General features: G+C 38.3%; 5 protein-coding genes and 1 pseudogene across 5 annotated transcripts in view; 2 read left to right on the top strand and 4 right to left on the bottom strand.

Moving 5' to 3' along the window:
* Positions 1 to 2,933, bottom strand: LOC104699078 (the record flags this gene model as incomplete). The annotated part of the gene is given in 10 exon segments (XM_010414431.1): positions 1 to 126; positions 484 to 549; positions 646 to 717; positions 849 to 915; positions 1,020 to 1,158; positions 1,281 to 1,340; positions 1,450 to 1,565; positions 1,755 to 1,929; positions 2,302 to 2,455; positions 2,644 to 2,933. Coding segments are annotated over 10 exon segments (1,179 nt in total), but the record flags the coding sequence as incomplete, so codon positions are not given.
* Positions 3,099 to 6,009, top strand: LOC104699069 (glutamyl-tRNA(Gln) amidotransferase subunit B, chloroplastic/mitochondrial). Its single transcript, XM_010414422.2, has 8 exons — positions 3,099 to 3,818; positions 3,910 to 4,119; positions 4,219 to 4,359; positions 4,447 to 4,650; positions 4,791 to 4,988; positions 5,071 to 5,139; positions 5,489 to 5,605; positions 5,685 to 6,009. Exons 1-8 carry the CDS (start codon positions 3,189 to 3,191, stop codon positions 5,763 to 5,765), a joined length of 1,650 nt encoding a protein of 549 aa, XP_010412724.1. The 5' UTR covers positions 3,099 to 3,188; the 3' UTR covers positions 5,766 to 6,009.
* On the bottom strand, positions 6,209 to 8,224 carry LOC104709677 (annotated as a pseudogene).
* Positions 8,548 to 10,500, top strand: LOC104709670. The gene is made up of 5 exons (XM_010426245.2): positions 8,548 to 8,840; positions 9,032 to 9,495; positions 9,568 to 9,687; positions 9,787 to 10,334; positions 10,432 to 10,500. Exons 1-5 carry the CDS (start codon positions 8,548 to 8,550, stop codon positions 10,498 to 10,500), a joined length of 1,494 nt encoding a protein of 497 aa, XP_010424547.2.
* LOC104709663 (uncharacterized protein At4g04775-like) lies at positions 10,791 to 11,333 on the bottom strand. Its single transcript, XM_010426238.1, has 2 exons — positions 11,172 to 11,333; positions 10,791 to 11,093 (listed from the first exon to the last, which is right to left on the bottom strand). Exons 1-2 carry the CDS (start codon positions 11,331 to 11,333, stop codon positions 10,791 to 10,793), a joined length of 465 nt encoding a protein of 154 aa, XP_010424540.1.
* The window catches only part of LOC104699062 (aconitate hydratase 2, mitochondrial-like), a gene marked incomplete in the record, with an annotated part of 8,139 nt that continues 5,460 nt past the window's right edge, over positions 23,589 to 26,267 (bottom strand). Inside the window, 9 exon segments of the mRNA XM_019228859.1 lie at positions 23,589 to 23,914; positions 24,002 to 24,244; positions 24,329 to 24,427; positions 24,515 to 24,994; positions 25,075 to 25,173; positions 25,277 to 25,398; positions 25,512 to 25,630; positions 25,721 to 25,788; positions 25,870 to 25,923. Of these exon segments, the coding sequence (XP_019084404.1) occupies positions 23,846 to 23,914; positions 24,002 to 24,244; positions 24,329 to 24,427; positions 24,515 to 24,994; positions 25,075 to 25,173; positions 25,277 to 25,398; positions 25,512 to 25,630; positions 25,721 to 25,788; positions 25,870 to 25,923 (1,353 nt within the window).

The following is a 26,267-nucleotide window of genomic DNA, read 5'->3' as shown; positions in this document are numbered from 1 at the left end:
AGCAGGTCCCATATAAACCGTGTAGCTCACTGATATGATAATGAGCAAACACCCAACAAGTCGGCTAAACAAACCTGACGATTCTGCTTTTCCCGTGCTTACTGTCCATAACTGCGATAACACCACCTAATACGAGAAACACATATCAGAAAACAAAGTCTTGCTGCATCATCACTATGTTTAATTCTGTTTAACCGATTCAAAACAAATGAACAATATAGAAATAAACTTCATATCCGAATCGAAAGAAAATAATAAACCGATCAAATTTTGATGTCTTTTAAAATCTTTTTGAGTTAAAGAAAAAGTTCACTAAAATCGAATTCATACGGATAAACCACCCTTTAAAACGAAACCGAATGGTATTCAGTATTCACGATTCAATTCTATGTTTTGAAAACCCAAAAAAAAAAAACTCCAACTGAGAATTGGACTAGAGGCTCTTATTCTAAACCCAACTATTCTATGGAAGTGGAAGTATACCTCCATGTACAATATGTTTGCAGCTTTGCTGATTCTCTCAAGCTGAAGCCCACGTGCCAAAAGCACCTTAAACAATAGAAAACTTACTCAGCAATCTAATTACTTGAATTGCCAACAAAAATCAAAACTGTGCATAAACGTAATGTTATTGAATGGCCTCACCTCTGCGCAAAATGCCAGTAACCCTAGTACAATCATGCTAATGAATGTGTCAAACGCTGGCAGGACAAAGCTCTGTATGAGAAAAAATTCATCAGTTTTGAGTAATGGTCACCCAACATTTGGTGCAGTAGATGCATTTCTTGGTTTCCTAAAACTTCATCATATTCCGTTTCAACCGCCACATATATATTCACAAAACATACCTCCAAGGAAAACATGCAAATTGCTGCAGCAGGGCAAGCTACCAAACCAAACGAGAGGACAGTAATCCTGAAAAAGTACACACCATTTAATGATTTTTTCCGGACTTCAGAATTTTCGCTAAAGAAGCAAAACATGTGGGTTAATTGACACATCTGGATCTTAAATCTCACACTGGCTGTTCCGATGCTTTAGCAGCTGCCTTTATGAGACAATAAGTGATTCCTCCAGTAATTGATGAAAATAAACCCAACAAGAACGCATAAATATGATGGTTCCCTTTTAGATTTTCATTCTTTGCTTCTGATCCAACTGCCAAGAAAGATAAGTGAAATCAGCATGACGTCTTTGTTTCCTCATGCATAAAGGAGAGAGCGAGGAGCAGTTTATGAAAAGTAAAAATAGAGAACTATTTTGTTAACTCACTTCTGTACCTTGGACACTTAGTGTTGGGCCAAAGATAAATAGCACGCCAAAGAAACTGCAAGCAAGACCTAGACCAAAATGAAAACATAAAGAAGAAGTCATAAAATGAACTTGCTTTGTTGTCAGTTCACAATTCATTTCAGGAGTTAATTAAAGCTAAGGGAAAAAGCTCTGTACCTCCAATATCAGTTATTTTCAACTTCTCATGCAGAACAACACGTGCTGCAATGGAAGCCATAACTGGACTCAAGAAGCTTAGTACAATAGCTTGGGACAAGGGCAACATTTGGATGCTGAATGTCAATAACAGTGAAAAACAGTGTTAGAAGTCTTATTTTGCTACCAGTGACAGATTGATTAGTGGGGGATAGACACAGTTGCTAATAGCAACTTCATTTTAAATGATGCATTTGTTTTCAATTTAAATTTAACAGGCTGTTTAGGTCTACAGACGGAGCAGAGTACGGATGTGTAATAATTACCTAAAGATGAAACTAAACAATGAAAGGTAACCCACAAGGGCTCTGGAAACCAAAAGCTTCCTGGCATGCGCAGGTCCAAAAACTGGTTGTCCAGTTCTTTTCAACCAAAGGTATGATAGTATCAAGATAATTGTGCATCTCATGAACGCGGTCTCAAACAAAGGAATGGGCTGAACTGTCATAAACAAAGGACATTAGAGAGAAAAAAAAATCAATCAATACACTATATAATACACATGCCAGCTCAAGGCAACACTAAAACGCTGAAGGAAGACACAGATTGAGGTAAGCACTTGCACTCATCTAAGCAGAGATTCCATTACAACTAGAAAAGACAAGTTATTAAACAGGTCCAAGAAACAAAAAAGTTCTCTCCCACCATGTGAAGAAAGGACAAGAAGCAGAGCATCAGCAAAAGTAATTTCAACATTTTCTCTCGTCTTCCCATAAAAGCTACTTATCATCATCTTACACAAAACCATGAAACTGAAACACAAGGACGAAATCACAAGATACCACTATAGAGGAGAGACAAAGAAGTACTGACCAGAAAAAGTATCTGAAACTAACTCCATGATGAGATACAGTATCGATGACAAGGCCATACACAGTAAGCCAGAGTAACGAGACCCACTCCAAACCCATGAAGAAAACTGAGTCACTGGTGATATCTCAGTTTCAGTCACTTTAATCACTTGCTCCTATACAAGTTCCAAATCAAATCCAACAAATTCAGACTAAAATCTGATCTCAGTTCTTGTCAATAACCTAAATCTCGAATTCTAACAACATAAATTTTGTAGAAATTGAAGCCACTGGCAAATTCATCGAATCAATTTCGAACTAAAGAAGAATCAAATCCATTAAAAGCTAGAGGAGTCGCTCTTACTCTTGGTTTGCGCCGAGTGTAGGAGGCGGAGAAGATGTTGATCCTAGGTCTTTGGTTTTGATTCAGGAGAGGGATGATTTCGTCGGAAGATGATACAGGGGCCGAGGAGACGCCGTCTGACACCGGAGAATCTAGATCGCGGACGGTAAGCTCAAGGGCGAGGTGTTCGTCGGCGATTCTGATCTCCGGAGACGAAGAAGCCATGATTACGAAATCAACATCTAACAGACAAAACGGAAAGATAACGAAAAGTCAAAGAGACGACGCTTCCGTATACATTGTTTTTGACGTTTGCCGTTAGAACCCACGTTAACGGTTAAATAAAAAAGTAAACCACTAAACTAGAACAGTCTGATTTTAATTGGGCTTAAAGAAAGACATAACAGGCCCAATAACTCAATTAAGCCCAATTCGGATTACACCTTGGTGAAAAGATAAGTCGACGGCTCTACTCCTCCGATACGATTCCGGTGAGAAGTGATGCGAGCAGGTTCTGTCTGCTTTAAGCTCCTCATTTCTGATTCTTTGAAACATTCTTAGAAAACATGTCGACGACATTGTTAAGGACAATTCAGCTAAACCAGTTCTCACTTCTTGGAACTGCCTTGATTAGACGGAGGAGTAACAACGTCTCCGTGAGGTGTTGTGGAAGCCAAACAGCGACGACCCATGAAGCTAAACAGACTCCTCCGTCGAGGGTTGCACCGAAAAACCATAAAAGCAACAAGCTTGATGAGATTCTGAGAGACTACGAAGCTGTAATTGGGATAGAGACTCATGTGCAGCTCTCTACATTGACAAAGGCGTTTTGTAGCTGCTCTAACAATTACGGGTCGTATCCAAACACAAGTATTTGTCCAGTTTGTATGGGTTTGCCTGGTGCGTTGCCAGTTTTGAATTCGAAAGTTGTTGAATTTGGTGTTAGATTGGGTTTAGCTTTGAACTGTGAGTTGTCTCTCAAGTCTAAATTCGATAGGAAGCAGTATTTTTATCCAGATCTTCCTAAAGGTTATCAGATTTCTCAGTTTGATATCCCTATTGCATCTGGTGGCTATGTGGATTTGGATATTCCTCTTGAGTTTGGTGGTGGCCATAGGAGATTTGGTATCACTAGAGTTCATATGGAAGAAGATGCTGGCAAGTCACTCCATTCAGACACTGAAGATTACTCTCAGGCATGAGTTCATTAGATTCTTGCAAGGGTTTTAGGTTTCCAGGCTAGATGTTTGTGTTACTTATGGTTTGGTGTATTATTATGTGGTGCAGGTAGATCTGAATAGAGCAGGGGTTCCTTTACTTGAGATTGTTTCTGAACCTGATATGAGGAGTGGTGTAGAAGCTGCTGAATACGCTTGTGAAATGCAACGGATTGCGAGGTATTTGGGAGTTAGTAATGGGAATATGCAAGAAGGCTCTCTTCGCTGTGATGTCAATATCTCAATCCGTCCCATTGGGCAAGCTGAGTTTGGCACCAAGGTTTCTTTCTTTGTCATTTGTAGATCTCTTCTTAGTTAAACCAGTGAAAGGGATGGATCAACTCATTGCATTTTTTATTTCATCTGGCTGCTGATACAGGTGGAGATAAAGAATTTGAACGCATTTTCAGCAATGAGCAGAGCAATTGACTTTGAAATATCAAGACAGGCACTTCTCTACGATCAAGGCAAAGCTGACCAGATTGTAACCGAGACTCGGCTTTGGGATGAAGGCGCTCAGGTTCTAAGATTAATTAGGTTGCAATAATATCCATATCTGTCTCTTTTTTTCATATCCATCAGAAACTAACTTGAGTAGGGTGTTCAGAAAACGGTAACAATGAGGAAAAAAGAAGGGCTTGCTGATTACCGCTACTTTCCAGAACCAGATCTTCCAGAAGTTATCCTTACACAAGAATACGTTGATAGCATCCGTGCTTCTTTACCAGAACTTCCTGAAGCAAAGCGCAGGAGGTATGAGGCGATGGGTCTAGGCATGCAAGATGTGCTTTTCCTCGCTAATGACGTCAGTGTAAGTCCTACTTACTCTATGTCGATGATATTTTAGTTTCATGTTATCTTCACAAAATGCTGAGAGCAAAAGAGTAACTATTGATATTTTTTGAATAACAGCAAGACAAGTTAACTGTTATTTGAATGAATGGCTCTTAGGTTGCAGAATATTTCGATGCAGTCATCGGTAAGGGCGCTGAAGTGAAGTTGGCAGCAAATTGGATAATGGGAGATATTGCTGCTTACTTGAAAAATGAGAAACTTTCTATCAATGATATGAAACTCACTACCCAAGAGTTGGCTGAGCTGATAGCTGCCATCAAAGATGGAACCATTAGCGGAAAGATTGGAAAGGAGGTCAGTTTCATTTCAGGTTAAAATTTCATCATCTTTCGTTTAGATCAATGCAAGTTATTCCTTTTATTTTTTATTTTTGCAGATACTGTTTGAGCTATTGGCCAAAGGTGGAACCGTCAAAGGAATGATAAAGGAAAAAGATTTGGTTCAGGCAAGTCCATGCTATACCATAAAAGAGTTAAATTCAGAGAATTACATATTTCTAACTGAAGAAATGGGTATCTTGAAGCTTCATTTTTCAGATCATATTTTATGAAATATGGTTTGTAAGACTAAAAAGATTATGTAGTGGGACATTGCATAAAATCTATTTGCTAGATGGGGTCAGTCCATAGGAACGTCAGCAGTATATATCTTCATGGTTCTTAGGGATAGGGGAATAGCTAAGAAATGTTGCTATAGCTAGGTAGTTAATTAAAAGTAGCAATCCGAAGTGACTCGGCTAACCTATTGTAAAGAGATCATGAATGATTTTTGCTTATGTGTGACACACGCTGCAGATAACCGATCCTGCAGAGATCGAGAAAATGGTAATTAAGGTGGTCTCCGAGAACCAGAAGCAGCTTGAGCAGTACCGCAGTGGGAAAACTAAGCTTCAAGGCTATTTTGCTGGCCAGGTATGGCAGTTACCGTCTGCATTTTTTAAAAAACTTGTACCTTGTGAACCAGTTCAAACTCTTAGATGCTTTGTTACAGGTTATGAAAATGTCAAAAGGCAAGGCAAACCCAGGTTTACTGAACAAGATCCTCCTGGAGAAGCTCAATGCCAAAGACTGATTGAAGCTTCAGCATTGACACTTTGACAGAGTTATTGCTCTTGAAAATGGTATAGAGTGATTTGTGCTCCGTTGGATAATGCTCTTGAATTAGAGTGTCCTGTACAAATATTTTTCTTTGGAACTGCATTGCCATCAAATTGTTGTCTAAGAGGCAGACCATCATGTCCTACACACCATCTGTTGCTTTTCCAGCCAACCGTGCTCTAAAACTTTACTTCTATGAACAATAAAACTTTCCCTAATACGTTAAACCAAAAGGAAGTTCAAAAGCAAATTAAACCAAAAGTTAAAAAAGATGTTTGAACATTCAGTTGGGGAATAAAACCAAAAACAAAACAGCTAATGAATACTGAATAGTTCCTGAAAAGGAACAAAGAAATGAAATTACACCCATACATTCTTCTGTTTCTTCAATAATAATACATAGGAGGCCAGTATGTACTATGTATTGTAATCTGGATGAACGAGTGGGACATAAGGAAGTGGCGCCACACCCTGACCCGCTTGCGGTTGTATCAAATATGGCGGCAGGTGACGTGGTGCTAGCTGAGCAGGCATAAGAGGAACTCCAAACATTGTTGTGTCATTCGTAGAACCTAATGGATCATCAAGCATTCCGACGTGATCTCTAGGCTCTTCTTCATTTGTCTTAGCTGATTTTGACTTGGTTGCAGAAGAAACATGTTTTAGCTTAAACAGAATCTCACTCTTCAAATCGTTCACTAGCTTCTTCAAATTCTTGAACTGTGCAACGTAAGCCCTCTCCTCTTTCGGCTCATCATTATAATTCCCAACTCTGTCAAATAAATTTAGAAAAATTAAAAAAGGAAAGTTTTGAGTACCTTGAGACTCAAGCAAAAGTAAAGAGAACCATGACATACTCTATTTGGAGATGAGCAGGTTCTTTTCCATCCTCAGTTATGACAACAACAAGAATTTTATCATTCATCACCAAGCACTTAACCAGAGCTTTCTTCACTTTAGTCTTTGATCCCTTTACCGGTTTTTTATAAACAAACGCATACTCCTGGTCGAATTCGTTCCACCCTTCAATCCCAATTCCCAACCAAACCTAGAAATCGAGAATCGAACAAATCAGAATCCTAAAAACCCTAGAAAGAATAGTATACCAAAAGAAAACCCTAAAACGAAATCATGAATACTAACTCTTAGTGGTTGATGACGATAGAGCGTCGTGAACGAAGGCAGGACGTCCTGTGGCAGTGAGGATGAAACCGGAAATTGCGAAAGAAGCGTGAACTACGAAAGCTACTTTGTCGTTGTTATTGCGAAAACCAGGCATAACTGACCTCACCACACCCATCACTGCATGAGGAGTCGCCATTAATTGATTCCGTCTGTAGAGTTCTCGTGAAGTTTAGATGTTCTCCCTTTAGAGTTTCTTGTTTCCCAAGTAGTAATGTCAAAAATGTATCTAGCTGAGCGTAAAGGTAGTTACACTAGTTCATTAGTTGGTATAATTATCGAGAAGAGAAAGTATTTTATTGCATTTTTCTTTTCTTTTGCTAATTTTTCGGATTAATAACAATATCTCTATTCACCACAAAGATATCTACTAACAAAAAAAAAAAAAAATCACAACGAAGATAAGTTAAAGAGGGTAAAATTAGTTGGTATAATTATCAACAAAAGAAAATTAATTTCATCGTTTTTCTTTTCTTTTGCTAGTTTTCCGGAGTAATAACAAATCTCTCTATTCTACCACAAATATATGGGAAAAGTATAAATAAAGGATCTTTTTCTAAAAATTTGGCCATCTACACTTTTTTTTTAGATTGTCAATTGTGACGAAAATGCCCCTATTAATAAAAATAGTGAAGTTTTTAGGAGTTTGAACCAATAAACAAACAGAAAACCCATGTTAGTATACAACTGTGTAAAAAAAAATTTGAAAAAAAAATGTTTTGGATGTCAAAAATCAGTTTGTAATTTGCTGATTTTTGGTCTAAATTGTTTAGAATAGACTTTCTACGATTTTTTTCTCTTTGTGAAACATTTAGATTGTTCATTCTACAGTTTGTACATGTCCTACGAAGTTTAGACGGAAGATTTGTTCTAAAAATTTCATATTCTGAATTTTGTATGTTCTACAAAATTAAGAATATGAATTCTACATTTTTCTTCATTCTACTTCAATTCAGAATTCGTTTTCTACGTTTTACCCTATATACTAAAAGAAGTAGAAGATATATCATAGAAAATTTAGAATTTGTAATCTGTAAACCTTAGAATACCCTTATATAGAAAGAAAATAAATTAAATAAGGAAAGTGAATATTTTTAAAATATTTTTTAAATATTCTTAATTTATGGTTAAGATTTCGTAATTCTTGTTTAGATTTGTTCTAATAATTTTTAGAATACATATTCTAAATAATTTAGAAGCTAAACAAATTAAGAAAAATCGACATTATACCTTAACGTGATCGGTCACCATCTCTTCCACCTTCCACAAAAGCTTTCACTTACCTGTTTATGATGCAAATCTATGTTACTTGTGGTGTATGGACACTGGATGCCAAGAAGGAGTGGAGATTTATTGATGATGAAGAAAAACGTGCTAGATTACTGATTTTGCAACCCACTACATCTCTTGAAGAGTTGAAGGTGATGGTTTCAGAAGACTATGAAATAGAGCAAAATATGTTTGATGTGGAATTCAGTTATCTACCCACAGAGGTTAAAGTTGATTGTCCTCCTGTTGTATTGACAAATGATAGAGGTATGAATAATTTTCTTGCATATCTGAAAAAGATAAACATGATTCGGTTGTGTGTTACATTCAAAAGAGTAGTTGATGGCGATAGGAGTAAAGTCCAGTTCGATCTGAATAAGTTGCCAGTTGATAGTAGCGATGGTTGTAATGTGGAAGTTGATGTGGGAAAATCAGTAGGTATTATTTCAAGGAATTCACCTAAGCCGACTAATGATGTATTAGAAAAGCCTACTGATGCTAATCTTGGTGATGCTGCTGGTTTAAAGTTGGAAGATTCAATGGTAAAAAATGGTGAATATTTCAGCAGTAAGGAAGCTTTACAGGCTACTATGGAAATGTATGCAATGAAATATAACTGCGACTATAGGATTACAAAATCTGATAAGAGATGGTGGTGTATACGCTGCATTGATAGTGCTTGTAATTGGCGTCTCCGGGCTGAGTGTTTACAAGCGTCTACATATTTCAAAATCAACAAGTTTGTGGGTAACCATACATGTGCCCCTTCAAAAAAAAATCATTTTGTAGGACTCCATCTGCAAGAACAATTGGACATCTCATTAAGCAAAGCTATGAGGGCGTGAAGGAAGGTCCTAAACCGAATGATATAGTTAATATTATTCGTTCAAGGTACGGCTGCGAGCTAACATATCACCAAGCTTGGGAGTCTCGGGAGTATGCAGTTAACGAAGTTAGAGGAATTCCTGAGAAAAGTTATGCTAAGATTCTAAAATACTTGCACATGCTACAAGAAGCGAATCCTGGTACGTTCACGAATTATGAAATTGACTTTGATGGAAGATTTAAATATCTATTTATTTCTTTTGGTCAATCAACAAGAGGGTTCTACAAGTCAATGCGGAAAGTGATAGTAGTTGATGGTACATTTTTGAAGAATAAATACAAAGGGGTTCTCCTAGTTGCTACAGCTGTAGATGGTAACTCCAATTTGTATCCAATCGCATTTGGAATTGCTGATTCTGAGAATGATTGTTCATGGGAGTGGTTTTTTATGCAACTTAAGATGGTTATAGCTGATGAAGAAGGTTTATCATTTGTGTCAGATAGACATACATCGATTGCTAAATCAATTGGAAACATCTATCCATTGGCTAAACATGGTATTTGCATCCACCACTTGCTTAGCAATGTGATAACATATCATAAGGGAAGAGGTGTCGCTGGTAAGGTTGCAAAAGCATCAAAAGCTTATAGAGTTGCTGAGTTTGAGAAAGAGTTTGGGCAAATTAACAATATTAGTCCTGCTATTGGAAGTTATCTAGAGGAAGCCGATGTGACAAAATGGGCTCGCTGTCATTTTCCGGGTTATAGGTATGATATTAACACCAACAATGCAGCTGAATCAATTAATGCTGCTTTGAGGACACCCAGAGAGTATCCAATAATTCCTTTGTTAGACAGCATCAGAGAAATGATGACACGCTGGTTTTATGAGAGTAGAGAGTTAAGTGCAAAGCATAAAGATCCTTTAACTGTTGAGGTGGAGAAAAAGATTTCAAGAAGAATAGAGAAAGGTAAATTCATGAACGGTTATTTGATGAGCAGATCGCAGATCCAGGTTAAAGGTAATGGAGTAGACTACATTGTTGACTTAGAAAGAAGGACTTGTTCATGTGGAAAGTTCAGCATCCAAAAACTCCCTTGTAGACATGCTATAAAAGGAGCTTTTGATATAGGCAAGGATCTATATCCTTATGCTGATGATGTGTATACCACTACTGCATGGAGATCGCAATATGAGGAAACTGTTAATCCAATAGGTGTTCCTGAAGAAGAATGGCGAGTCCCACAGTATGTTGAAGATGCAAAAGTTCGACCACCTGAAACAAGAAGACATCCAGGACGGCGAAGAAAAAGAAGATATGAATCCGCTGAAGACAAGATAAAATCATCACAAAACTCACAAGGGTCAAAGAGACATAAGTGTGCGCGGTGTGGCAAAGAAGGGCATAACAGAACGACCTATGATATCGTGATATAACAATGGTTTGTGCATCAACTTAAGATTCCTGTTTTTGAATTTTTGATTTCACGGCAGCTGCTTTGTGATGAATGATGGTGTTTGATGGTTTTTATTTTCGATTAATAGACTCATTTGTTTTGAAATTCGTTGATGGTGTTGATTTAAGACATTTGAAGTACTCATGTGTTTTGAAATTCCTTGATGGTGTTTTCTTTCAATCAAACTTTCATTAAAACCAGAGTACAAAAAACAAGACTAACAAAAAGTGTTAAGCATAACAACAAAATACAGAAAGCAAAGACATCATATCATCTTCTTATAAAGCCAGGCCATTGAAACTGCCAATACGACTAGTACACAAATCCTCTGCTTGTTCGACTTCTCCATACTCTCTTTCGCAACCATTAGCTCTTGCCTGATGATCTCAATCATATTCTTCTCCATCTTTTCTTCCATCTCCTTCACCATCTCCTTTTGGAGCTCCACATTGTTTGTTACCATCTTTTTTAGGTCCTCTAAGAGTTGGTTTTGTTTGCTTTCAACCATCCTAATCTCCTCTAGAACAGCATCATCAACCCAACGGAACATGTGTTTCTCCTTCTTCTCCTAAAATCATTGTTTCGATAACAATATTTAATAAATTTCAGCTATTGTGATGAATAAGGACTGATAAAAGTAAATTACCTTCACACCAACAACACATCTGTAAAATCTCCTACAGGGATTCTCTTCCGTCTTTGAGGTGTAGGTTCTAATCTCTCCACCACACCAGCATCTACACGGAACTCCAACCTGAGAACTTCTCGACGGTAACCCTGACGATCCACCCGAAAAACGTTGGCTCATGGCTCCTATCAGTTTTTACGATGAAGAAGAAGAAAGTATCGGGAAAGAAGAAGAAGAGACTTCAATTAGTATAAATTAGCCAAAACTGAAATAAATCAACAAAAATATGAGACTTCAATTTTACAAAACAAAAAAAACAGATTACTAAAAGTATGATTTAATAACAAGAAAACTATGACTACTAATCATTTAGCTGCTAACAGAAACTTGAAAAAAAAAATAGAATACTAAACGGATCACTCTTGTTCTTGTTAACTAGNACTAGATACGACTTGTAAAAAAAAAGACTGTACTTTGGTTCTTACTTGTATGAGAATCTGATGGTGCTTTTGTTGAGGACATTGACATTTGCAACTTATGATCCAATTCTGCTCTCACCCATGGTAAGTCATGACTGATATAGACAGGTTTTCTGAAGTAAGAAGATCAAAAAAAGAAATCAAGTTTTTTAAAAATTACATCAACCCTGGTACACAATTTTTTTCTTTAAAGTCAATATAATACTAAAAATAAAACAAACGAAGAGCTTCAACTTAACGTATTCACATTATTAAGTGCAAAAAAATCAAGAATTATATGGTCTAGATGCAAAACGGATCTAAAACTTTGATGTTCATTTGAATTCTGGATTGAAATCGAGATTACAAAAGAATAAAAGTTAAACACTCCCAAAAAAATTCCACAATTATAAATACCAAATTCTATAAACATGGATAAATGGTTAAGAGAAATCCCAAACTGAAAATTTGATAATTAACTTATAATTATACAATTCTAGGTTAAAATCGAGATTAAACAAGGAAAAAATTTAAACATGCAAAAAAAATACACAAATTAAAATACCTAATTCGATTGACAAGGAGCAATGGAGAAGAGAAATCCAACCGGATTTACCTTGAGCTAGTGAAGAGGAGACCACCGACTAAGCCGTCGATGGATAGAAGGCGGAAGACAGTGAAGATGGAAAAACGGTGGAAGACGGTGAACAAATCGAACCGGTGGAAGATGGTGAAGCTGGAGAGAGATGTCGACGATGGAGAGAGCCGACGGTGAGATGCTGACGATGGTGAGAGACGAGAGATGGTGACGACGGTGAGATACGGCGGAACGGTTTTTTCTCGATTAACCCTATCAGAAATTTCTCGATCCCTTTTGTTTTCTTACTTTGTCAGGACAAAATCACAATTTCCTTATTTTCTCAAGACCCATTACGGAAAATTAGGCCCACTAGATTGACATAATAATTATACTTATTTTCTCAATTTTCCTTATTTCGATTTAATTTTACTGTTTTTAAAATTTCAGGAGACAAAAAATCAACAAATTTTATCTGAAAATATAACTAAGGGTATAATTGGCTATTTTTATATCCAAAATCCTATTTAACCAAACTTTTATAAAAAAAAGTGTAGATGGCCAAATTTTTGAAAAAATATCCTTTATTTATAATTTTCCCCAAATATATCCACTAACCAAAACAAAAATAAAAAAGAACCGCAACGAAGATAAGTTAAGAGGGTAAAATGACGGAAAACAAATTGTTTACCTTTTTTTAGGAAAGTGACGGAAAAAGAGGAAAATAGTGTATCCTATTTTTTTAGGGCTGCAAATCCGAACCGAACCGATTTGTCCGAACCGATCCAAACCGAAATTTGGATAAATCGGTTCAGTTATATATCTGGTTGTGATCTGATCGGAAAGAAGATTTTTTTTTTTGGTTTTATATTCGGTTCGGTTCGGAGAGGGTAAATCGACGGGTAACCGAAAATTAACCCTACATATATAAGCTAATAAACCGGTTTTATTAGTTCTAACCTAATCGAAAAACCTAAATACCTTTTGCTCTCGACTGCTGCGACTCCGAGTGCGATTGAGAGAGTTCTTCGATTTCCTCTTTGATTTTTGCGTTTAAACTAAGATCATCCTTGTTCTTAATCATCAAGGTAAGTTCTTCTCTCTAAATCTTCTCCAAGTTCTTGTCTATTTCTTCTCCAAGTTCTTTGACGTTTTGTTGTTATTTACTTGGCTATAGTGGTTTAAAGCATGTTTTTGAGATTTATTTTGCTGTCAGTCTATGATTCATAGTCATAGTTCATAGTAATCTTAGTAGTCGAATTGTATTCTTAATCGACAGAAATGGACTGTGTTGTTTGTCTTCTTCGTTTGTGTAGTTACTTCTTCTGGATGTTTGTCTAATTGTGTTTTCTTTGAACAGGTCTCCGATGTCTCACGATTGCTGGTGAACACAACAACGAACCGTTTCTGCCTGGTGAGGTTGATGGAGAAGATGCTCCGTCAAGTGCTTCCGTTCGAGGGAAAAGAAGAAGAACTCAGCAAGAGACTTCTCCTCTTCCGTCCCAACCGAGGAAAAAGCTAGGCCATAGATCTCCGGTGTGGGAGCATTTCATTCAAAAAGTGCATGAGCCTGCACTTGCTAACTGTCGTACTGTGGTCAGGAGATCGGTTGTGACACAGTGATACATGGAACAAGTGCCATGAAAAATCACATAAAAGGTGTAAGTTGTTCAAGATGCACGAAGAGAGTGGTACTCAGAATGTATTGGCTGGTGATAGCAATGGTGTAATGACAGCAATCAAGTATGATCAGGGTTTGTTTCGAAGGTCTGTCAACGAGATGATTGTACTTAGTGAGCTTCCGTTTGCATTTGTGGAGTCGGAGGGGTTTAGGAGATTGTGCAGCAACGTTCTTCCAATGTACACGGTCCACTGCAGAAAGAAAGCAACTTCAGATATTTATGGTATGTATTTGAAAGAGAAAGTTGTTTTGAAGGAACTGTTTGCTAAGGAAAAGCAGAGAGTATCTATGACGACAAATATCTGGGTAGCTCCCACTACTTCTTGTATCTACATGGTCATAACCGCACACTGGATTGATAGAGGATGGAATTTACAGAAGAGGATCATCATTTTTAAGCCTATCACAGATCACAAAGGTGATACGATTTCTGAGCACTTGATTGGCTGTCTAGAAGAATGGGGAATCGAGAAGGTCTTCACAGTAACTGTGGATAATTCTAAGGCGAATGACAAGGCTATAAGTGTATTCCGAGGCGCTCTGATGATGAAAGGACCTGATGCCTTAGTTATGAATGGAGATTATCTTCATATGCGGTGTTGTGCTCACATCCTAAACTTGATTGTGAGGGATGGCTTATCTAAGGCAAAAACGAGTATAGTGTCTATCAGAAATGCCATTAAGTATGTGAGTTCATCCAGAGACAGGCTGAAATCGTTTCTTCTGCGGGTTGAGACAGGGAACGTAGGTCGAGGAAGCTTATGTCTTGATGTTGCAACCAAGTGGAACTTGACTTATCTAATGCTCACAGCCGCAATTAAGTTTAGGGTTGCATTTGAAAAGATGTTGGCTGAAGACAAGCTCTATAACGAGTACTTCATGGAGACTGAAGAGAATGCTGAAGGGCATACGTGTGAGAATGGTTGAAAGCGTGTTGGTCCACCTACTTTTGCTGATTGGGAGCAGGTGAAGAGGTTAGTTAAATTCTTGAAGATCTTTTTCAATTGCACTTTGTCCTTCTCGGCTACAAAAACAGTGACCTCTCCTGTTTGTTACAATGAGCTGGTAATCATTGAGAGGAATCTGATCAACCTAAGTATTAATGGTGATTTGCTACTAAAGACTGAAGCTATGATTATGAGGGCATAGTTTGAAAAGTATTGGGATGGTCTCAACAACATGAATCCGCTTGTGATCATTGCTTCTGTATTTGATCCCAGAAACAAAATGCAGTTTGCTGGTCTTTGCTTTGACAAGCTTTATGGCAAAGACAGTATGGAAAGTACTCATCTACATTCGTCTATTAAGAGTGTGATGAAGGAGCTGTATGGAGAGTATGTGGTGAAGCTGAGCGGAAGTGAGCCTGGAAACTCAACCAATGGTGGAACCATAACTGAACCTGGAGTGACAACCAATGATCTGTTTGATTTGTCAGATGACGATGGTTATGAGAGGATGGATACGTTGTACTCTGAGATGGTTGCTGAAACTTCAAATGAGGAATGTAGCAGTGAGCTTGATATTTACTTATTGGAGAAACGTGTGATAAGAACTCCAGCTGCTTTAGGAATGGACTTTGATATTTTATCTTGGTGGAGGCGTAACAGTTCAAAATTCCCAGTCTTATCCGAGGTAGCTAGAGATGTCCTCGCCATTCAAGCTTCATCCGTTGCTTCAGAATCTACATTCAGCACAAATGGTCGGATTTTGGACCCTTATCGAAGCTTTATGTCACCACACATGGTTGAAACTTTAGTTTGCACTCAACAATGGCTGAGGAATACCATTTCTGCTGAGAAATTAGCCAGCTTAGTTCAGATGTTTGAGGAATTGCAGTTTCATGAGTCCTTAGGTAACTCATTTCTCTTTTATTTAAGTTTTTTGTGTTACTCTCTTTAAACCATTCACTAACTGACGATCATTTACATTGTGCAGCTTCACAGAGTGAGGGACACCCATCCGGATATCCATGATCGAGAGATGAACACAAGTAACTCTCTATATATTTTGAAAAAACTAATATAACTATTAACTACCTATTTTTTTGGCATGGAGTTTTGAATGACAATATACCAAATGCATCCTGGTAAGAGGAAAGGATCATTGGTATTTTGTCATTTCTGATGATCTCTTCTAACTTTTGGCTCCCCACAATATTTTTTGGAACAACTGTGAACTGTCTCCAAAAGTCTCTTTACTTGAGACGAGACAAGTAGGAATCCAACTGTAGGATTGCCTTTTGAACTTGTTGTTTTTTTGTAAATTGTCTCCAATAGTCCTATGTATGTGACTAGGATTGACTAATGTTGTTGTTTTTTGTAAGCAAAACTTGTATTATATGATGCTTAATGTCATGAATCAATATGTTAATGTTAGATCGTTCTGTGTTGTGTGTTTTGAGTCCATGGTATTTGGGTGACATAGTAACCGAACTGTCCGAACCAAAAAAACTGAACATGTAGCCGACCCGAACCGAACTTGTATTCGGTTACATTCGCTAGAATTTACAATTCCCGAATTATCCGAAAAACCGAATCGAATTAACCGAATTAACCGAAGTCGCAAGCCTAATNCCGAACATGTAGTTGACCCGAACCGATTCAATTCCCGAATTACCCGAATAACCGAAAAACCAAACCGAATTAACCGAAGTCGCAGGCCTACTATTTTTTTTATCAGTTGAAATTATAACTACGCACCCTTTGATATGATTAACTTTGGCACCGAATGTAGAAAGCGTATCGGGCAGAGCAGATCAAGCAGATCAAGCAGAACAAAAGTGGATCAAATAGATTTGACTGTTCAAGTGCAGATTAAGGGTGAACATCATCAAAAAGCTGTAGACCAGATTTGCATATATTTCTCCAGGATTTACCACAAAAAGACAAAAAAATATATACTGCACGCAGTTCTTTTTTTTTTGTCAACAAACACTCCATTATATAATTTAAAATATTACAAGCTTCCTTTGAATGGAAACCAAACACACCAATAAACTTACATAGGAGGAAAAATAAACAAGAGCTATTGTCCGTAAAACATACAACAAACAAGCTCTAAAGCTTGACTTACAACCATAATGGTGAGAATATAAATAAAGGGGACCATAGGTCCTAAAGATAGAGAGTGCCCTCGTTATGTGAGGCCACTCATGGTGGTGGATGACCGACCATTTCCGCATGATCAGCCACCTTGATAACCAATGCCGCCATCGTTGCATAAGAACGTACGCGGTTTTTAAATTCTGAACATGCACCGCAAATCCCTAGAAAGGGGGGTTACACGCTGGACAAGACCGAAGTCTCGTGATCCAAGATCCCTGAAAGACACTTGGGGGGAAGGTAATGCTGCAAAAAACTTCAATTGCCGGTACTAGGCCTTCCATAAGACTCAAGCGGAGAGGAAAAGAAACTGATTCCAGAGCCAATAGGTTCCGATAGCAGGCAATTAATAATTCTGCCACCGGTATATTTTCTCGGTTACTTTTAACCGGAGTGCCATTGAGAAAGACTAAAAGGTCTCGGCTTACACGTCTATTCCTCTCAAATGAATTCGTACTCATGAGATTATAACAGAGGTCAGAACTGACAACCCATTGGTTGAGGGGGGGAGGAGAGACCTGGAGATTGAGACACTTCCAGTCGAAGGTAGGCCTAAGGGTTACTGTCCCTTATGACGGTCGAGGCGATTCTCTCATGGTATGGAGTCGGATGGACCGATATCCTCCTCCATACTTTTTCCTGTATCCATAAACTATGTCGATGCCTTCTCTTTGTAATGCGGCTTTTCTCCCTTGCCTTTGGCTTTCCTTGGTTTTGACGGCACCAGAGTTTTGCTTTGGCATTTAGGGGAAAATTTCAGATTGAGCAGCTTTTTAGAGGCTGCTCCATGGTTTCCCAAAGGCCCATTAGAGTGGGATTTTTCTTTTTCATTTGGGTCTTTTAACTTATTTTATTTTTTTCTTATTTTTGCCTCTGGTCCGGCCCACAGAAACAGGGGGAATTGGTGGGCGACTGCAATTCCCCTTCTCCGCCTTGTTAACTCTGAAGGGAAAGTTTTCACCGGCTCTTTATTCACCCCTTCCGATTCTTGAGCTTCATCCCCCAGCAGATCATCCTCTTCCATTTCCAAGGGATCCCAACCGGGCGCCACTGCTTCACAGTAAGCTTCCGCATCTTCCTCCATCCAGTCGACGTCAACTTTGGCTAGGTCATCGATGTCATCGATGTTCGAATCCCAAACCATACCGTCGGGCTCTACCTCCTGGGGATAATCATCAACTCCTCCATCTATCTCTTCTAGTGGAATCTGCGGGGAGGGTAGCTGTTTGGTCGGAGGCTCCCTTGACTCTTTTTTCGGAGAGGCTAAGATGGGTCTCGGATCCTCAATCCGGATCTGATTACTAAATCTATCATCAAGAGGAGTTCCTTGTGTTTCTGCTTCTTCCTCTGATAAAGTCTCCTCATACCAGCTTTTGTTAAGTTTAATCACCAATTCTGGAGGTATAGTCGGAGATATGTCCTTTCCAGAGGAAGCAATCGGAGGCATAGACGGAGCCTGCGCCTCAAACAGTAAGCTTTTCCTTGCCATAGATCTTGTACCAGGTGTAGAGGTTCGTTATTTGAAATCTCCTTTTTTGCCCCTCTCATAGGAACTAGCAGCAGATTTCTTTTGCAGATTGAGCCAAAAAGGCCTCTCTCGAGCATGGTCAGGAGAGACGAGAACTTGCTTTGCTCGGAAAGTCGCAACCAGAGGGTCGGAAAGTGTTATCAGGGAGTCGACTTGGTTGGTTATAGCGTCCAGGGATCTAGTGGACTGTCGAGGATGGTTGCTTTCTCGACGAGGTGGAACTGGATTCCTTCTCCCCTCAGCATCACTGCGATGCCCAAAGGTGTCATCGTATCTCCTATTACGTCGGCTGCTCTGAGTTGGAAAGGCAGAGTCTCTCCTTGCTACCCTATGAGAAGATGGGAGAGACCGATGCGTGGTTGTTCCTCGCTGTGAATTACCAGGACGAAGTTCCATTGTGTTCCATCTTTCAGGTTGCTTAGATTTCTCATTGCGGGACTGCCACATTGGATTAGTATCGCGGTGGAGCCCCGCAATGAGACGATAGGGCTCATGATGTGGTTTCTCCAACCTATGACATACGATACTTTCATTGGAAACATGTTTCTTCCCTTCCTTCTTCTCCCGGCGATTCGCCTTAGAATTTTTGACATTTGGATCATCTATAACTAAATCTGGTCTCCACCATAAAGGGTGGGATCTGCTACTTCCGGCTTTTGGAATGGGTGGTTCACCAGAGATACTAATGCCACCATTCTCAGATTGGAGGCTCTCTTCGACAATGTTCAAAGGATTGTCCCCAGAGCAGTTTGTTGGGGTAGAGCCAGAATTCAGTGGGCAAGAATTTTGCTCATGACAGATACGGTGACACAGCTTGCACCACCTATACAGCTTCTCATACACCATAGAGACCCAAACAATGTCACCATATGGTATTTGAGTTTTCTTCATGAATTTTAGAGGCTCATCAACCCTTACAGTTACCTAGATTCGTCCCATAGGGGCATCTACAGCTTGACATACACCAAAGGAGTTCCCAAAGTTCCTCAAAGTAGACTCCAACCAATAGAGGTTGGGAATACCTTCTGTTTGGTTCCAGAAAGTCATGGTGTTTGGGAAGGTATCACCAATATGAGGCTCCCACCTCTCAAGGGAGAAGGACCACTCATTGAAGTGGCATGGTCTCTTGTTTAGGACCTTCTGTAAATCTCTTTCTGACTCAAAGTCAAATTGGAATCTTGATTTTCCCAAAGAAATGCCTCTTACATTACTTGCAACGTTCCAGATATTCTGTTTTGGCAGAAGGGCTATCATAGCAGGGATGCTTCTTCCTCGGTGGAACATACGACCTACGAGACTCCGTTTGTACCTTTCAATGAGAGCAGAATTATCCACCTCTGGCAGTATGACAATATCGTCTTCTTCCTCCAAATCTCGCCCGTGGCGGAACTCTACCGGTTGTAAAGCAGAAGCCATTTCAGCTTATCACCGGTCTGAGCTACAAGATAGAGAGTTTACTACTTTTACAAGTTAGATCAAGAATTGCTGAACACTGCCTGGGCAGGAACGTCTTCCAGAAAAAGACACCAAAGGTTAGAAGAAATAAGAAATCTCCTTCCCATTTGCACTATCTTGGATTTTTTGAGAACCTACTAGATGGAGTATTTACAAGGCCTGGGAAGTTGAGAAAGCAATCACTCTGATGAAGACATCAGGAAGAACAGTTACAAGATGGGTACACCAAGATATGACATCAAGGGAAGTCGTCAAGGTTTCCTTTTAGAAGACTTGCGAGTGGAAAGGAAACAAAGGCTCCTACTGGTAACCCATCGAGGAATAAAAAGAATGAGAAGGAACAGGAATAAAAGAGAACAAATAAGAAAAAAATTATTTAAAAATAAGAAATGAAGAGGAATGGGTGCAGAGGAAAAATAGAACAAATGGTATGGTAAATGGTAACTAAAAAAAACCAGAACAAGCAAAAAAATAAAAATAAAAAAATTTAATCAAAAACAAGCATCAAACCCACGTACGAACATGATACACGAACATAAACATGAATTGCTGGAACTTTTGGTAACCCGTGATACTAATATGATAATTATAAAAAATAATCAACTATAGACGTTGAGAACCACATCTTTTTACATATCATATTTGCTCAGCAATTTAATCTCGTTTCTTCAGCTGCTGGTTCATCATCCACTTCATCATCTTCATCAATTTTTTGATTTTGATGCATCCTCTTGTGTTTCTGGTATTACTACATCATCCGTGTTTGCCAAAGCAGATTGTGTCTCCTGGAGATGTGCCCCAAAAGTAAACGGAGAGTAATGTTCATCTTGATCGGCATCATGTTGACCATATATCTGGTCCAACAAATCTTTGAAGGGCAAAGGCTTGTTCTTCAAAACCCGAACAAATTTATCTTTATTTCCAAATTCCTGTCAATGATTCAAAACATATTAGAATAAAATTTTCTATTCATATAAAAATATTATAAATGATAACAAAGAGACTTATAGCAACTCGATCATTCCACCAAGATGTTGACATAATTATTTGTCCAGTGGACGGATCAACAACAACACCCGTGCGTTCCATCAGTTGCCTATTAATTTGCCAAAGCTTATGCAAGTACTCGATTTTGCTCTTTATCTCACTATCCCAAACAAGCTTCTCTCCGGTCAACTCAAATAATTTGTTTTCAACTCTTTTTCTACCAGCAACATTCGGCATTTTACTCGAGTGGTCATTTGATTTTAGCTCCGTAATAACGAGTTCAAGCATAATTTGACAATGTCTTTCCTTCCACACATACTATAATATATACATACTCAGTAATCATGTTTCGTTTAAATTCATTCATCCTATATGCATTGAAATTTAATAAATAATTATATGCAAAACATATATACCTTTTCTTCGGTATCGATCCCTAATGCAGTGGTTGATTTGCCTTTGTTTCTTCAAAGACCTCCACGCCGTGATGATCCACTATTCTCTTGGGAACTTGCCATAATCCAAGTTTTTTCTAAAGATCAAAATCAAATACATAAATTAATAAAACCAAACACAAGAATGTAAGCAAAACACAAAAAAAAACAAAAGAAGTCATGCTAAAAAATATTGTATGATTATTTTTTTCACCTTTACGTCTCTCGATCGTAGGGTTTTTTTACTATATGATGGCCTTTTGTGCTGAAGACTATTTATAGTTGTATTTTATAAGACTTAAATTATTAAACAGTTCATGAGATAATTATGAGATAGATCAAGATGAGTTTGAATTTGATATTGGATATGTACAAATTGTTTAAAATATAAGTTGTGGAACTAGTTGAATCAAAAGATATAAGTTTAGAAGAGTTTAACGTTATCATGTACCTTCTTTTATCGTGAGGTTTTCCTTTGAACGTTATCATCAATTTTTTTTACAATTTATTAGATTTTGCATGAATTATTTTTTTTTAAAATAATAATTAATTTGTTTTCCTGTTTGTTCTACTAACAAATTGAAGAGGAACAAATTTATTCTGTGATTCCTAAAAAAAAAAGAACGTATAAGAATAGTGTGGGGTCCATGTTTCAGAATTTGGAAGATATGTTACTTGTAAATGGTAACAAAAATGAGGAACAAAGAAGAACAACACATTCCTGTCCATTCTTTTTCTAAAAACTGGTCACCAGTTGGAGCTAAAGAGGACCCAATCTTACGCCCACATCAATTACCTTCGGTCGAAACCTAGGAAACAAAGTGGAAAACGAAGAAGACTTTCTGTTTTTAGACAAAAAGAGTTGGTGAGATATACTTCTTTTGAAAAGAATGACTACTTTTGGATATCTCGAGACTTGTGCGTGGTAGAGGAACCAAAGTCACGAGTTGTAACATTTACTACTTAAACTGCACACAGTTCATCTGCATTAACTTTTAAAAATATAAAAATTTTTGAATGGTGACTTAGGTGTTGATTGGTTCTCCCGCTACCTCCCGCAAACGCTGCGTTTGCGGGTGGTACCGGTTGCTAGCGATTAGAACCAATCATACAAACCGCTTCCAATCGCTCCTAATCGCTCCCAATCGCTCCAAACCACTGAATTCCAAAAGCTGCTTCCCGCAAGCGTTTGCGGTTGCGGGCGATTGCGGTTGGATTTTTTTTTTTTGCAAAAAAACATAAAAGAAATCAATAATAATGAAATTTTTTTTGTTATATTTTCTATCTAACCATTTTACTCATTAAGGATGGGAGAAAATGAAGTAGGTATATGATTGCAGAGATTATAAAATAAACAATTAGAAGAAAAAATATTCCAACTAACAATAACCCGGAAAACTTGATGTAAATTTAATGGCACATCGCACATAAGTTCAAAAAAATCTAAATAAATATAATATTTCATCAGAAATTTAAGAAAATAAGATTATTTGTGAAAAATGTTAAAACAAATCACCAATGACTCTTCCCAACTCTCACTTGACCATTCCTACCGATGCAACTACTGATCCACGATCTAAGAGAAAAGAGAAAAGATCTACGATCTAAAGCATATGCTTTCTCATTTATCAAATTACTTGATTAAAATTTTGGTGAAAAACCAAATGCATAAAGGAATAAGTATTTCAATATGAATTTTTTTTGAATAATTATTATTTTAATGCATTTTAATTATAAATCAAGTTTAATAAAATTTTTGGTGTTTTTACATTTATATATTAGATATCACATTTATTATGTTCCAACCGCTATTGCACCCGCTGGTCAACCAGTCGTAAACCTCCCGCAAATGCACCAATTTTAAACCGCTAAACCAGTCATTCAAAACGCTTAATAACGCTTGAAACCGCAATCACCCGCTTCAGCAATCTTCCGCAACCGCAGCGTTTGAACCAGTCAGACCCTTAGTGATAGGAAGAATACATTAAAGAGTGATCTGCTTTTTTTATGTCCTCCCATTCAAAACCTCTATATTCAAGCACCACCTCATCCAAGAGGGAGCAAGTAGGAAGGAGCCAATAGATTAAAAAAAAAAGAAGCTAGAGTCATTAGTATTCTTCATATACTTGAGAGTTGAACTCCTTTTCTAATATCTCTATTGGGAATTTTATATAAAAAAAACAAGCTAGAGTCATTAGGTTTTTTTCGCTTAAATTCGAAGATTTAAAGAGATCCGCTTTTTATTCCTTTCCAAAACAAATAATATTCAGCGGATGCAAGTTGCTAAACATAGGAGAGCCCAAACATGTAGTAAACCACTGAAACCGTACAAAAGAAATATCATATTGCTTGAGATCCTCTCACCTTTTCACCTAACCCCTCTTAGACAGAATTATCTGCCTTTTAAAATGACAACAGAGAAAAAAAATCTCTTTTATTTATGCTTTCCATAAATTGAGTCGTTTCCTTCACTATTGCTTGCTCAAGTTTCTGATGACGTATGGAAGTATGCCTCCATGGTTAAAGTAAGCCAATTCCACCTGTGCACATTTTGTTTACCAGTATTAGTTAACATTGTAATGCTTTTTTTGCTCGCGTTCACATTTTTGGAGATTGAAGTATTTTACCTCAGTGTCGAAGCGGACTGTGCAAGTGAAAGATTTTCCGTTGTCAGTAGTGACAGTAACATCTTGGCCAGGTTTAATTTCTGAGATGTCGGTTGGGAGATGGATTGTGTAGCGCTCGTGACCAGTCAATCCAAGAGTATCGGCATCTTCCCCAGACTTAAAGCACAACGGAATGATTCCCATTCCCACCAAGTTGCTTCGGTGAATTCTCTCAAAACTCTTTGCAATCACTGCTTTCACACCCTGCCAATCCCAAATTTTTTTGTTTCAGATAAAACAGTAAGACAGGTTTATGCGGAAAAAAACACGAGGGAAGTGGCTCTGAACCTGTAGCATGGGTCCCTTGGCAGCCCAATCACGTGAGCTACCACTTCCATACTCAGCTCCAGCGAGAATAATTGTGTCTTCACCAGCTGACTTGTATTTCTGATACAGTTAACATTATGATAAGGAGACATTAGACTTGATCAACGTACAGTCAGTAATACAAAATTAAGTTAGATAAACACAAACCATGGCTGCGTCGAAGACTGAGAGCTTCTCTCCAGATGGAATGTGAACTGTCTTGGGGCCAACTTCACCATTCATGAGCTTGTTAACGATACGGATATTAGCGAAAGTCCCTCTGGCCATTATCTCATCATTCCCTCGGCGACTTCCATATGAGTTGAAGTCCTTACGGTCAACACCACGCTCGAGGAGAAACTTAGCAGCGGGACTGTCCTTTTGGATGTTCCCAGCTGGAGAGATGTGATCGGTAGTGATACTGTCTCCAAAGTTGAGCAAACAGTAAGCATCCTTCACATTGTGTGGCCCCGGAGGATCCATGGTCATGTCCTTAAAGTATGGAGGCTCGTGAATGTAAGTTGAGTTGGGATCCCATGAGTAGAGGGAATCTTCAGGAACAGACAGCTTATTCCACATGGGGTTACCCTTGGTGATTGACTCATATGTTGCTCGGAACATGTCAGGCAAAACACTGGATTGAACAACCTGATCCATACGCCAAAAGACTAATTTTAATATTTGTGTACCAGAAGTAAATTTGTTCTTTGGTTGTAAGTTCTATATACCTCAGCAATTTCCTCAGTGGTTGGCCAGATATCCCTTAGGAAGACATCCTTGCCGTTCTTTCCAGTGCCAATAGGCTCCGTTTCAAAGTCAATGTTAACCTGGAAAATAAGAAAGAAGAATGTTAAATTACCAAAATGATGATGAGTTATGTGTCATTATCACATACAAAAAAACATTTGACAAGTTTTCGTGATTTATTACCGTGCCAGCAAGAGCGTAGGCAACCACCAAAGGAGGAGATGCAAGGTAGTTGGCTCTTGTTAGTGGATGAACACGCCCCTCAAAGTTCCTGTTCCCAGACAGCACAGCAGCCGCCACAATATCTAACAAGCACAAAAAACTTTGAATCAATAACACCATACAGTTAACCACATATATATAATAATAATAATATAAGAAGGTCCAAAGTAAGTCTAGTTGTGAATCTCAATAATACCATTTTCAGTAATAGCAGCTCCCACTGATTCATTAATTTCTCCAGAATTCCCAATGCAGGTAGTGCAACCGTAGCCGACAATATGGAAACCCTGATGATTCAGATATTCTTGCAGTCCACTGCATGGAATATAATATACACTTCACATTTCCCGCACAAAAGAAAGAATTAGCCTTTAACAACAAAGAACTTGAAAAACTACAACATACCTCTTTAACAAGTATTTTGTAACAACTCCTGAGCCTGGAGCAAGACTTGTCTTTATCCAAGGCTTAACCTGAAGAGGCAAATTTTTGGTAAAAGATCAAGAAAAGTCAAGGAATCAGATCGATTTCTAGTTTGATCTCGGAAAACCAACCTGTAGGCCGAGGTCAGAAGCCTTTTTTGCAACAAGACCAGCACCAAGCATGACGCTGGGATTTGATGTATTAGTACAGCTTGTNGAGGGAAGTGGCTCTGAACCTGTAGCATGGGTCCCTTGGCAGCCCAATCACGTGAGCTACCACTTCCATACTCAGCTCCAGCGAGAATAATTGTGTCTTCACCAGCTGACTTGTATTTCTGATACAGTTAACATTATGATAAGGAGACATTAGACTTGATCAACGTACAGTCAGTAATACAAAATTAAGTTAGATAAACACAAACCATGGCTGCGTCGAAGACTGAGAGCTTCTCTCCAGATGGAATGTGAACTGTCTTGGGGCCAACTTCACCATTCATGAGCTTGTTAACGATACGGATATTAGCGAAAGT

The sequence above is a fragment of the Camelina sativa genome, chromosome 1 (genome assembly GCF_000633955.1).
Source record: "Camelina sativa cultivar DH55 chromosome 1, Cs, whole genome shotgun sequence".
Classification (NCBI taxonomy): domain Eukaryota; kingdom Viridiplantae; phylum Streptophyta; class Magnoliopsida; order Brassicales; family Brassicaceae; genus Camelina; species Camelina sativa.
The sequence above is the reverse complement of the archived record's forward strand: the minus strand, read 5'-3'. Positions and strand labels throughout refer to the sequence as shown.

Coding starts and splice junctions, on each gene's coding strand:
- LOC104699069 (XM_010414422.2), top strand. CDS start 3,189: ATGTCGACGACATTGTTAAGGACAATTCAGCTAAACCAGTTCTCACTT. Junction 4,120..4,218: donor AAGCTGAGTTTGGCACCAAG/GTTTCTTTCTTT, acceptor CTGCTGATACAG/GTGGAGATAAAGAATTTGAA. Junction 5,140..5,488: donor AGGAAAAAGATTTGGTTCAG/GCAAGTCCATGC, acceptor CACACGCTGCAG/ATAACCGATCCTGCAGAGAT.
- LOC104709670 (XM_010426245.2), top strand. CDS start 8,548: ATGATTCGGTTGTGTGTTACATTCAAAAGAGTAGTTGATGGCGATAGG. Junction 8,841..9,031: donor TTACAGGCTACTATGGAAAT/GTATGCAATGAA, acceptor ATCATTTTGTAG/GACTCCATCTGCAAGAACAA. Junction 9,688..9,786: donor TAAGGGAAGAGGTGTCGCTG/GTAAGGTTGCAA, acceptor GAAGTTATCTAG/AGGAAGCCGATGTGACAAAA.
- LOC104709663 (XM_010426238.1), bottom strand. CDS start 11,333: ATGAGCCAACGTTTTTCGGGTGGATCGTCAGGGTTACCGTCGAGAAGT. Junction 11,094..11,171: donor GATGTGTTGTTGGTGTGAAG/GTAATTTACTTT, acceptor CAATGATTTTAG/GAGAAGAAGGAGAAACACAT.